This window comes from Thunnus maccoyii, chromosome 19 (genome assembly GCF_910596095.1).
Source record: "Thunnus maccoyii chromosome 19, fThuMac1.1, whole genome shotgun sequence".
Taxonomy (NCBI): Eukaryota; Metazoa; Chordata; class Actinopteri; order Scombriformes; family Scombridae; genus Thunnus; species Thunnus maccoyii.
In genome coordinates, this window is record NC_056551.1 from 19,719,141 (window position 1) to 19,731,832 (window position 12,692).

General features: G+C 39.7%; 1 protein-coding gene across 6 annotated transcripts in view; it reads right to left on the reverse strand.

The window, feature by feature from the left end:
* LOC121885917 (lipoxygenase homology domain-containing protein 1-like) overlaps positions 1-12,692 on the reverse strand; it is a 36,880-nt gene that overhangs the window by 15,577 nt on the left and 8,611 nt on the right. For 4 of the 6 annotated variants that reach the window (XM_042395745.1, XM_042395746.1, XM_042395748.1 and 1 more), the window contains 14 exons: positions 11,739-11,853; positions 9,892-9,972; positions 8,433-8,617; positions 6,814-6,912; positions 6,548-6,696; positions 6,201-6,324; positions 5,814-6,064; positions 5,601-5,736; positions 5,254-5,414; positions 5,046-5,132; positions 4,286-4,421; positions 2,809-2,963; positions 2,551-2,711; positions 1,178-1,254 (listed from right to left, as the gene is read on the reverse strand). In XM_042395745.1, the coding sequence (XP_042251679.1) occupies positions 1,178-1,254; positions 2,551-2,711; positions 2,809-2,963; positions 4,286-4,421; positions 5,046-5,132; positions 5,254-5,414; positions 5,601-5,736; positions 5,814-6,064; positions 6,201-6,324; positions 6,548-6,696; positions 6,814-6,912; positions 8,433-8,617; positions 9,892-9,972; positions 11,739-11,853 (1,917 nt within the window). Of the gene's footprint in view, positions 1-1,177; positions 1,255-2,550; positions 2,712-2,808; positions 2,964-4,285; positions 4,422-4,743; positions 4,799-5,045; positions 5,133-5,253; positions 5,415-5,600; positions 5,737-5,813; positions 6,065-6,200; positions 6,325-6,547; positions 6,697-6,813; positions 6,913-8,432; positions 8,618-9,891; positions 9,973-11,738; positions 11,854-12,692 lie in introns of those variants that run through there. The other 2 variants (XM_042395749.1, XM_042395750.1) reach the window with 2 other exon arrangements.

Genomic DNA, 12,692 nt, shown 5'->3' on the forward strand with positions numbered 1-12,692 from the left:
GATCCCATTAGGCTCATCAGTCACTCCTTATATATACTGGTCCACATTCACATGCTCCTTGCCTTGTTTGTCTAGTGTGATTGCCTAGCTTTCCAGCATTTCTACCTATTTGCTTGCCTGTTACCTGGTCTTGAGATTTGCCTAGTCCCTTGGAGTTGTCTGCCTGGTTTGTGACCCCTGCTTGATTTTGTTGACTGATTAAAGAATATTGGACTCTGCTCCTGTCTCTGAGGTGGTGCTTTTGGGTTCTGAGGTTCTGAATCGTTACAACATCATCATATATGGTGTACATACAGTAGGGACAAAGGGTCACACGGTGCCTTGACACTGTTGCAGCATCCGCACCTGCAAACAAGCCTATACAAAGTCACAAATCAAACCCATCAATTCCCAGGCATCCAACATAGTGGTTGCCCAATATAGTTCCCCCTATAGTGGAGGGCAGCTTTCATAGGACTATGAAAGGTACCTGAGCCCCTATTTTATTGATTTGGTGAAGTGATTTGGTGGATCTGTTATTCCAAGATTAAAAATGAGGAAGTGAGTTGCAGAGAACATATTAGAGGAGGACAACATGGAGGAAAGGCCCTTGTGACTTCTCTCATGCAAAGGCGCCAGCCCCACCAACCACAGCACCACAGTAGTCTGAATCTTGTTGTGATCAATCTGCAGTCCCACAGTTTATTGTCATAAGGTTTAAATTTGCAAACCAGTTTGTTGTTTTGTTTTATTACTATTAGAAAAGGAGGGCATGTGGTTTGTGAGCAATGTTGATTGATGGTTTTAATGGTTATAATGAAACCTACCATTCAAAAATGTTGTTGCATCCTTCACTTTTAATATAATTCATAGAAATAATTATGGCTGTTGTGTCCTCCTGTTTTAGATAACATGAGGTCATAATATAGTATGATTATTAAAGTATTTTCTCTAAAAACAAATGGTGTCAGACTTAAAGAAGTCATGTCTCTGCTCTCTGAAGCATTACTGAAGGATTAATCACCTGTTTATTAATGACTGATAACATATATATATATAGATGTAAAATACATTTGTGGTGCAAAATTTGGTATAGGGACTAATTATAAAGGGCCGGGTCAAAGATGACCCACTCCATACTATCAAAGGTCAGAATATGAACAGTATGTAAGGGTTGAAATGTTCTTTATGCACTCACTAAAGAGACGCAGGCCATCTCCAGCTGGAACTAACTCGCGGACAATCTGCCCATCGTCCTCATTACGGTCCAACCACCTAAAAGAAAACACACAGAAACACACTAATTTAATCCTAAATCAGTAAAAATAGGATCAGAACAACTCTCCCATCCCTTAAACCTCTCTAAAAATTTAAAGATAAAGACATATATAGAAATATATAGATTATTTAAATTTAAAAATAAAACGTTACTGTGCTGCCAGAACGGTGTCATGACACTGACAGAATCTCTTAAATTCAAGAAACCATTCTGGTAAAAAAAAAGAAGGCGACACATTTAGTTTACACAAGCTAATACACACAAAAAGAGAGCAAGGAATAGAGAAGAACAGGTGGGATAAAAAGATTAAAATACTGTACATTCAAGCGAGGTATGCATTATAACTGTTACATTTGTAATTTTCATCTAAAGCTGTACACAACACAAAACACTAAAACAAGAATGTAGCTGTATGTATGTTCTGTGTTGTTTTTGCAAAGGAAGCTAACGAACCTTTCCCTTTTAACAGGAAAGACAGACAGGAAGAGGCTTTTTTCCAAACGTAACTCTGCACCTCTGCCTTGTGGTTTGGCTCCAGTTACTGCAGAGAAAAGCTGGCTAACCACTGTGCATTTAGTGCCTATTTGTAATGGCAAACTCATCCATCACCTGCCTAACTACTTGAACACACGCCACTAGACAACTAGTAAATGTAGGCATGGCCAATTCACAGCACTCATGAGGCTTTTAGGACTGTTTGGACAATTTTGTCCAGATGGTTGGTGTTTTGATGGGTTTTAGACTAAAAGAATAAATAAGGAAATTCACTAAAAACACAAAAAATGAAGGCTATATAATTTTTATACATAAAACATTTCCTCAGTTAAAGGAGCAGATATTTTGGGAATTTGCTTTCCTGCTGATTGAGTTAGATGAGCAGATCAATGCTACTTTCATGTCTTTATGATAATTATGAAGCCAAAGCAAGCAGGTGGTCACCATGACGATGACTACAGGCTCTGCCCAACCAATAATCCCATGCAAAACCACAACTTCTTGTTTTTATGCTTCAGTTGTTGTACGGATGATGAAACAAAGCAAGATATAACATGTTATTTAGTGAGCTTTATGAGTGCTGGCAGGTGAATTCGTTTTTGTTTGGACAGAGCCAGGCTAGCTTTCCTTTCCCCTTGTTTCCAGTTTTTATGCTAAGCTAAGCTAACTGCTTCCTGACTTTATATTTACTGTGGTGTTGATATTATCATCTAACTCTCAGCAAGAAAGTGACAATGCTTATTTCCCAAGATGTCTAACTATTCTTTTAAGTCATGTGTTATGTATTATTGCCTTACCTATAACAGGGGAACTCAGTGGCTGAACTCTCTGGCTGGCCCTCCTCTCTGACCATCACCTTATCAAGAAACCAACCACAACCTCCACCGCGGCCATCATGACCTACACGCACTCTACGCACCTGGCCCAAGGACACGGACTCGATGAGAAACTCGTCATGCTAAGAGAAAAGAAAGAAAGAAAACTGGTTAAAGATGCTTGCGTTGCCTTTCCTAAACAATATTTATTTATTGTCTGTGTATTAATAACGCTCTTACATTGCCCTTTTCAAATTTGTTGACATTGTTTTTGCTCATGATCATGAGTCGCTCCCCTGTGTCACCCAGGTCACCAATAATATTAAGGAAGACACTGGCATCAGTGCCACTGCCACTGACGTTACCGGTGCAGATGGTGACACGATACTTTATCACTGAGGAAAAAAACAGTGACAGACACTCACATCATATGACAAAAAGTAATCATATTCTCTCACTCATATACTCTCATGATCATTTTCAAGGTTGCTGACTATATTGACTCTTGAAGGAATAATTCTGTGTGTTAAGTATGAAATTGGAGCCAGAAGACAATTAGCTAGCATAAAGACAGGAAACAGGGGAAACAACTAACCTGGGTCTCTCCAAAGTTCAAAAATGCAACTTCCAATACCTCTAAAGCTCACTAATGAACTCTTTATAATTCATTTGTTAAATCCATACAAAAACATGTAAAAATGTAATGTAATGTAAAAAAAATTGGATAAAGCCAGGCTATAGTAGTTTCACCCTTCCTCCAGTTTTTAAAGGACCAGTGTGTAGGCTTTAGGCCCATCTAGTGGTGAGGTTCCAGATTGCAACCAACTGAATACCTCCACTTCCAATTGTGTAGGAGAACATACAGACGCTGCAAAAACGCTAAAGGCCCTCTCTAGAGCCAGTGTTTGGTTTGTCAGTTCTGGGCTACTGTAGAAACATGGCGGTGCAACATGGCAGACTCCGTGGAAGAGTACCTGCTCTCTATGTAGATATAAAGAGCTCATTAAAGATAACAAAAACACAACAATTCTTATTTTCAGGTGATTATACACTGATTAAAACATACTTATGAATATTATATTCTATTTCAGCCAAGTCCGTTCCACTAGATGCCACTAAATTCTACAGACTGCACCTTTAAATGGTAAATGGCTGCATTTATATAGCACTTTTGTCCAAAGCTTTACAGTTTTTTTTGGCACTAATCATATGTGCTGATTTACCCATTCACACTCACACGTTGATGGCAGCAAGCTACCATGCATGGGGCAATTTTGGGTTCAGTATCTTGCCCAAGGACACTCCGATATGTGGCCAGGAGGGGGAGATCGAATGACCAACTGTTAGTGGACACCCCACTCTACCTCATGAGCCACAGCCAAGTCCCCAGGAAGTGCACCAATTTGACATAGTGCCCAAACTGTGCAATTACAACTTCCAGGTCTCATTTATTTTACATCCATGACCACAGCATATAACCTAGTTTATACTAACCTAGGTAATGTGCAACAATTTCTTAGCCGGGTGCAGTGACTTCTAAGCTAAGCTAATTGTCTCCCGGCTAGCTCTTACTTTATGTACAACATGAGGACGGTATCAATCTTCTCATCTCACACAGCAAGAAAGGAAATAAGTGTGAAACTATTTCATTAACATAGAGTCTGGGTATCTGCATTGACTGTTGGTTCACTTTATATCCTCTGTGTGTGTGTCTTACAGGGCAGCGGCTCATCAATGAGCGCTCCAGTCGCTGGCAGCTCTCTGGTGATCTCATTGTCATCTTCATTGATGTCCAGCCAACGACCGCATTCAAAAGAATATTTCTCCATCGTCAGGGTCTTCAGCAAAGTGACCTGCAAAAAGTCACACCCTCAAGTGTCATCATATATTATGTGTATACAAATCTTCATCTTCATCTCTAGTTCATATACTTTTCAAACAAGCAGCAGGGATATTAAAATGCATTTTACAAGACAATTAAACAAGACTTGGCATTCTCACAAAGGCCAGCATGCTGATGTTTAGCAGATGTAATGTTTACCATGCTTATTTATCATGTTAGCATGCTTAATTAGCACTAAATGCAGCTGTGTACAGCTGAGGCTGATGGGAATGTCATTAGTTTTGCAAGTATTTGGTCATAAACCAGAGCAATGGACAAATTCAAATTCAGACCTGAAGATGGCGCTGGATAAAAAGTTAAGGGATCATCAGCGTAATCACAAGTGGGATCCTGTGGGGAACATAAAGTTCTGCAACAAATTTCACAACAATCTATCCAATAATTAACATAACTTTTGTGTGTGAAACGATTTCCATTGGGTTAAATTTACACATTGTCCTTTTTCTCTGTTTCTGAGATAAGGTGCAAGATTAAACTCTAATTCAGTGTCTGACTCAGGGCTCTGAGGGGACACAATACAACAGACTTAACAGCTTACACTTACAGATCAAACAGACAGAGCAATGGGTCTCACCCTCGCTAAATGCCAGCCAGCGAATGGATGTCTCTTCTCATGCCAGATACGTACTTTTAGCAGTCTTCCGATGTCTGGCATTTCAACCTACAGTGCATTCAAAAAGTAAAAAACAAGAGAAACTTTGAAAAGGATTTCTCTGAATATTTACATATGTTTCTTTACATATATCAACATACTAAATTGTGGAAGAAGGAAAAGGTCTTACCGAAAATTTATCAAGCTGGCCTTGTTCGAAACTGTCTGAGTTGTTTTCCAGTTTGATCTCATCGGACTTGCCATTCTCTCCATAGATCTGCAGAAACACCTGGGCATCTGTTCCTGCCCCCTTAACATCTGAGGTCCAAATCCACAAGGACCATGGGTACTCTGGAGTGAAAGAAGAGTAGTTTGTAAGAATTTAAATTACTCTTAATCAGCAATCAACTTGTTTTCAGCATGGGATATAATTCAGTAAAATGTGACTTAATTGAATTATTTTTCTGTAAATAGAATATGTGTGATTTCCTTTTCTTTCACTAGGTAGAGATCTGTGGGGAGAATGAAGCCACCCACTCTTCTGTTTCCTCTGCCTGAGAGAGACCATCTCATACAGCTCCCTCTCAATCAGTCCATCCCCCTCATCTTCATCCAGCCACTTCCCGCACGGAAATGTCTGCTCAATGCCCGTGAATGGACAGTATATCACCACCTAGAAGGGAAATGGGTGCACGTTGGGTGAATGACACTTTGAGAATCACTCTGTTACCAGAAACAGATGTGAAGTACCTTTTCACAGTACCATCCGGCACCAACAGCTCCATTATCATGTCCAATGGTGACCCTGCTGAGCGGGCTGATCACTTCACAAATCTCCACATTGAAAATGTCGATGAGACCTCGCTCGAAAGCACCGCCCTCCAGGAAGACTTTGCCGCTGTTTTTTAAGCCCTTGGAGCCATGCATGACCATGTGGATCTTTGAGTTGGTGCCTGCACCCCTCACATTTCCAGTCATCACTTGTACATTGTATATAATCCCTATGTAGATGCAGAAGCAACATTTAGATGCAAAACACATAAAACCACTAATTTATCACTGATTCAGATGGAATGATATATGTTTTTTTTCCTTATGCAATATAAATTATTTTATCCATAGGGGCAATATGCTCACCCATTGGTTTTACTGATCCAACCAACACATCTCTCTGTATTTTGCCATCATCTTCATCCATAGCAAACCAGCGATAAACTGAAAACTCATACACTTCTTTATTCCCCATGTCATCAATTACCACCTGGACAGACACATAGAACGTACCAACATAAGTGTATGTACAGACAAGCGTCAATTTAAAGGAAAAATCTGGAGAAATTAGTGGAGAAATATGATAAATACAGATGTTTTCAAGTTTTTTTTTAAAGCCAAATAGGACTGAAGCTGTGTTGGCAGCAACTAAGACATGTTTCCTTTTGTGCATGAGCATGAAACATGCATATGAATGTGTAGGAAGTACATGCCTTATCTAAAAACCATCCAGCTGATGAACCTCTGTTGTTGTGGCCAATGGTGATTTTCTTCAGCCTTCCCAAGTTTGGAGCCTCTATCGTAAACTTGTCCTCTGAGCCGCGTTCAAAGTTGTCTTTGTCACTGTCCAGTCGTCTCTCTCCTGTCAAAATACAAAAAACAGCATTTTGGTATGGGAATGAAACACACTGAAATCATAGTGAGGATATAATATTAGCTAAAAACAGCTACGTGGTCGCAGTGTCAGTATCAATGTCACCTGTGTCGCCATTCTCTCCAAAGATATTCAGGAAGACATCGGCATCAGTTCCACTTCCCTTCATGTCAGCAGTGAACACACTCACTATGTATTTATTCGCTGCAAAACAAATTATAATGCGAAGGGTGATTGATGTATGTAAACAACATACCAAAACCAATTTACTGCCTGGACAAGTTACATAATTATCACCACTCATAATTACCGGATGGACTTTTCTATTGTCCTTATGCAGGTTCCTTGCTAATCCACACTGAGACGGTTTCCAGGTTAAATATTCATAACCGTGTGTGTGTGTTGTGTTTGTTACAGCCATATTGTTGTGACCACTCCCTCACAGCACAGCCTGTCTTTCTCTTAGCCTTGGCTTCACGACGCTCTGCTTGACTGACTTCAGGTATCGAGATGTTAGATCACATTGCAAATGAGGGCACATGGGCTAGTTTACCTGAGGATTACACTCGGATGGAATTCAATTACAACCTGAAACATTAGGAAGATCTGTGGGCTATCATGCGCCAGACAGACGGCACTGATAGCAGCAAGTTTGTAAAAAAAAAAAGTGTTTTGTCTGGTATTGATGGTGCCCAGATTTTAAAATACCTCTCTACATGGTTCCATTAATTCGATGAATACTAAGATAATTCATGGTGCAAAATTAAATTTGTAAAAAACAGTAGTTTATTAAAATTATAGTGTCAAATATGAGGTGAGGTGATAGGTGGAAATGTCTGCCTACACTTAAAGCCCATACTTATCATCTGTAATCAACAAAATGAAGAATATTGTCACTTAAGCTTGAGTACCAAATCATTTGCCAGCTTTTTGGACAATTTAAAATTCAGCTGAAATCACTTTTTTGCAGTCAAAAATCATGTCAAAGTCATTTTTAAAGTAGTTGTTAATATTTCTATGATTGAAATGAAGAAAAAAAAAAGGCTTTGCACGCATCAGTAATAATCCTTTTCACTCTGAATGGGGGTGTGGGATTGACAGAGAGGTCAACAGAAATGGAGAGATAAGGGCACCGGTATTTAAACTTGATCTTCATATTTGCAACAGGCAAGTTTTTAAGCTGTTCAATGTGCTGCGGCTGACTGGCTACTTAGTTATTTAGCCTGCAAACTTACATTAACAGTGCACTTTTACCCTTTGAATGTTTGTTTGGTTGCTCATTCAGCAAGTTACAATGCAGGAAAAGACATGTCCATGTTTGTAGTTCAGATGGAGACATTATCTAAAATCTAATGTGGGTTGTTGTTCAAAAACCGTGGCTCTTGTTTGGCAGGCTAATCTGGCCGTATAAGGTGATGTTACTGATTGCAAATATGGCTTAAAATTAAACAATGTGATTGGCTGTATGGAAAGAAGTTTTCTTCATCTTTTGGGTACTGTTTTTTTTTTCTCAAAGTCAAGCAAAGGACATGATTTACAGAGCAGATCTGTGTTCTGTTACAGAAAGACAAATAAGCATTATAATTTCAGTTGGACTATATTTATGTGGTTAAATTCCCGTAAAAGTGAAGGCGTTTGGAATTGTATTCCATTGTTATTTTGTTTTAACCTTGGTGAACCTTTGTTTCTGTTTTGTGTTATGAATTTGTCCTAGAGTGACCTACATTTTGGGACGTCCATGGGGTTCAAGCTGCCCAGCAGGTCCCTGACAAACAAGTTGTCACCCTCCTCTCGACTCAGCCAGTTGTTGCAGGCGAAATAGAAGCGCAGATGGGGCCGGTTCATGTCAGTCACCACCACCCTGTCCAAGAACCAGCTGGCATTCATCCCTGTGTTGTCATGCTCGATCCTGGGGAAATCAAAATAGTTTCATAATGTGACATGAATTCACCTTGCAGGTAATCAAAACATATCACATGTGCACATCCTTTTTTTTTTGAGTTTGTTTTAATTCTTGCATTGATAAATAACAAAACGTTAAGAAGAGATGCAGGTGCTATTTGTCCTCAAGCGTTGTGGTTCAGACACATCAGAAATATGACGACTGACTAAGAATAACATACATGAATAATGCACCCAATTTATGAATAACTGCCATATCAAATGTAGACGGTCGGTCAGCACATCTGGTTAATTCTGCTGCAGGATGATATAGCTGCAGTTTAACATGAGCTGAAAAGTCTCCACTCTCCAACATTACTAGCCTTAGTATCCCTCTGCTTGATATTATATCTGTTATTGCTATATTGGGGAATATTATTTAAGTAAAATAGGAATCTAAAACTATTTCTTATGGATTAACTTCTCTGTCAATGTCTAGTACAACAAAATTTTAAAGGCATAAAAGTTCATTCTCGACCTTGTAAAGAGCAGTTTGATAAAACAACCCCAAATCCAGATCCACTTACTGGCTTATTATGGAGATAACACCCATATCTCACAGTCTTCATCCACAGATGGATTGTGCACAGTTGTTTGTTTGTTTGTACAACAGATCCATCTCCATGACAGCTGAGCAAATTGTTCACTGATCAACATGGTGTGACACGTTTAGAAAATTTGAAACAAGAGGCTCTTGCGGTGGGATTGTTTTGTCAAATATTGTAGAACATACTGAGGAAAAAGAGCAACATAGTTCTACATTTTCTGAGCCATAGTGCAGCATGTCTACTTTCTGCAATCTGAGACTTTAAAATGCATCCTGCTGCCTCATGACACTGTTCACGTCTGGTGGCTGTGATGTAACTCCTCTGGAGTAAGACACTAACTCCCAACAACAGATGGGGCTTAACCTTCTGTCACTGGATGAAATCCTTTGATGGCCAGCACAGCTGGGAAAAAAGTGAGAAATATTCCTGTGTGATCCCTGTTTTAAGCTGCTGTTATCCTGTGTGAGGTATAACTATAAAGTATAAACTGTGAGCTGTCAGTGACCTGTAGCTGTGCATTATCAGTATCTCCTGCAGCAAAGCAAACGTCAAAGGCAAACGTCAAAGGGGCATTATAGTATATATATATATATATATATATATATATATATATATATATATATATATATATATATATATATATATATATATATATATATATAGGTTTTTACAGATCACAGTCAGCACAGTTTACCTCAGCTTCTTCAGAGGCCCCACATAGTGTGTTTTGATACGGAAAACATCAGTCTTGTTCTTCTCAAATGCAGTTCGGCTTCTGTGAATTGAGGAAATGTGGAAAATGAATTTGGGAGATATGTAGCGTGTATGTGTGTGTGTGTGTGTGTGTGTGTGTGTGTGTGTGTGAGAGAGAGAGAGAGAGAGAGAGAGAGAGAGAGAGAGAGAGAGAGAGAGAGAGACCTACAGATGCTCTATTTGATTGAGAGAGATTACAGGGGGTTGAAGAGACACAGTCGAGACAGACATGAATTGAACTCTTGAACAGTAAATTACATCTCCTGACTGATCCGGCTTAGGGTACACTGGTGGTCTCATGGCAGTCGTATAATCTGAAACCTCCTAAACCTTGGCCACTTCAATGCTCCCTCCTCCCCCTCCTCTTCCATGTACTTCCACCCCTTACTGAGACGAACCGGGCCTGTGCGCACAGCAGACCCCCTCTGCCAAGCACAGTGAATCGGAGACCCTCTTTTCCATTAACAGAGAATACCTGGCTTTGTCTCTGACCCACATCTGCATCTGTTCTCCTCTCTCTTCAATGCTCAACCCACGGACAAGGCCAAGGCTCACATAATTGAGGTGCACAGTGCCATATACTGTAAAAAAACTGCCAAGAATTAAATACTGTCTGGCACACATGAATACATGCCCTCATTCTCTGTTTCTGTCTAAAATCACCTGTGGGAAATGAGGAAAAGCAAACCAATGCAAACTTTGGAATTCATGCAATTTGGATGTTTTGTAATTACACTGAATTTCCAAAGAGTTGCATCTTTAATCTGCCTCGATTGTTCAATCGGGCAAATATGCTAGAATCCATAGCAACCCTCCCTCACCTGTATCATGTTGTTCGAATCGATCATTACACAATACAGGCAGGACCTGATATATATCGGAGTAAGGCGAAACTCCTTACTATGCGCTGTGTTTATTATATGTCAAAACTCATCAACGTCCATGTATGGTACTTCCTCAGCTGAGCAACCCGACAGTCACACAGCATGGAGATACTGAATACATGGCATGTTGATGCTGTCTAAAGTGGATGAATGAGACCAACACAAGGTGTGGGTGACATGGTCCAGTGTGGCTCACAATAAGTTGGTATATCCTATACGCTGCACAGGTAACCCTATCTGTCAATCAAAGCGTGCAGAGATAAAGGGAGCCTGCTGCTGATAAGATCCCCTGAGAGTCATTTGATCATCCACAGAAATGACATCGTGGTCTTCTTTCATTTGCCTCTGAATGGAAAAGAAGACCGGCCATGCCACATAGTTCCTCCTTACTCCAGATATTCTGTGTCCGACACTTTATACGACTGTATAGAAGAGAGATTCCTGCACCATAACCCGACCTCTGCTATAAACAGGATTTTAAATTTCATATCAGGTCAATATGGTTTTGACAAACAGGTTAATGAGATTCTTGGTGTGCAGATTGAGTCTACAGGCATCAGGTTAATGCTGAATGCTCTCACATACAGTGTTATATGCACAATACAACCCAACACAAGGACAGAATCATAACCATTCTTTATCAGGTTGAATATATTATACCTCTTTTCTGTGCTGAAAGATCAAAGGAATAGAAAACATTAACAGTTAATAACTGACACAGAAAAAGAATATTGTTCTTGCGTTTAAGTATCTAAACTTCTGATTATACGAAATGAAACAGGATGAAATCCAATTGACTCAAAGCTACAACATTACATTTAAAGCTTGATATAAAAAGTATTGAAAGAATCAGAGCAGAGAGATTTATTGAGGGTCTTAAAGAGTCTTCCTTATTAAAACTCACTTGCTTGCCAGGTGAACCTTGGGTGTGACGCCAAAGTCTCCAAAAAGAGTAACAAACACATTAGCATCAGTCCCGGCTCCCTTTACATCACCAGTGACAGTGACCACCTCATACACTGGAAGAAAGAGGAAAATAGAGAGTACAAAGAGAAGGAGAGATGAAAATGTGTGCCAACATCACAACAGAAATGCACAATCTCTTAATGTCAGGTTGGGAATCTAAAACATCTAATACTCAATCATTTCAAGAGTAAAAAGCTGAACAAAAGGACAAACCCAAAGTCACATTCTCAGACAGTGTCAAATAATCTATAAACATTAGGGAGCATTATGTTTCCTTCCATGCTCAGTTGCCAGGGAATTCAATGCGGCGAATCTGCAGCGAATCCATGTCTGGTGTAATGCACCAGTCAAGCCTCTCTCACATTTCACATATGTGTCTCTTCGTCTGACCAAGTCACCACGTTAATGGGAAGGTAAACTGGATGGCAACTTAAGAGTCTGTAAATTCTGCTTGAGTTTGTGTCGTCTTGGGTGTTTGTATATTGGGAATTTGCACTTTTAGTTTACAGAGGTAGTTCTTGCTTTTGGTCTGTAGCTATAGGCTGATCTTCGTATTTAGTCAGTAACTTTTCATTTAATTTTTATTACCATGAATTCCAGCAGCTGACAATGACTCACCAAATAGTTTGAGATCTCCATCATCTACACACAGAGTTAGCGTTTTGTTGGAGAGGCTTTTAAAAGTCACACCTGTGAAACTTCCTTTGTTTGAGTTACAGTAAGAACATTAAATCTTCAGCAGGAGCTTAGTCAGCTATTGGCTGTTGCCTGTGACTCAATAGCCTCGGCTTATACAATGGTAATTCTATAGTCCTGCTGCATTACTCTTCTCTCCTGTGGGGTTATGTAAGAACTGGAAGGTATGGGACACCCACACAAGCTATGGGACTTT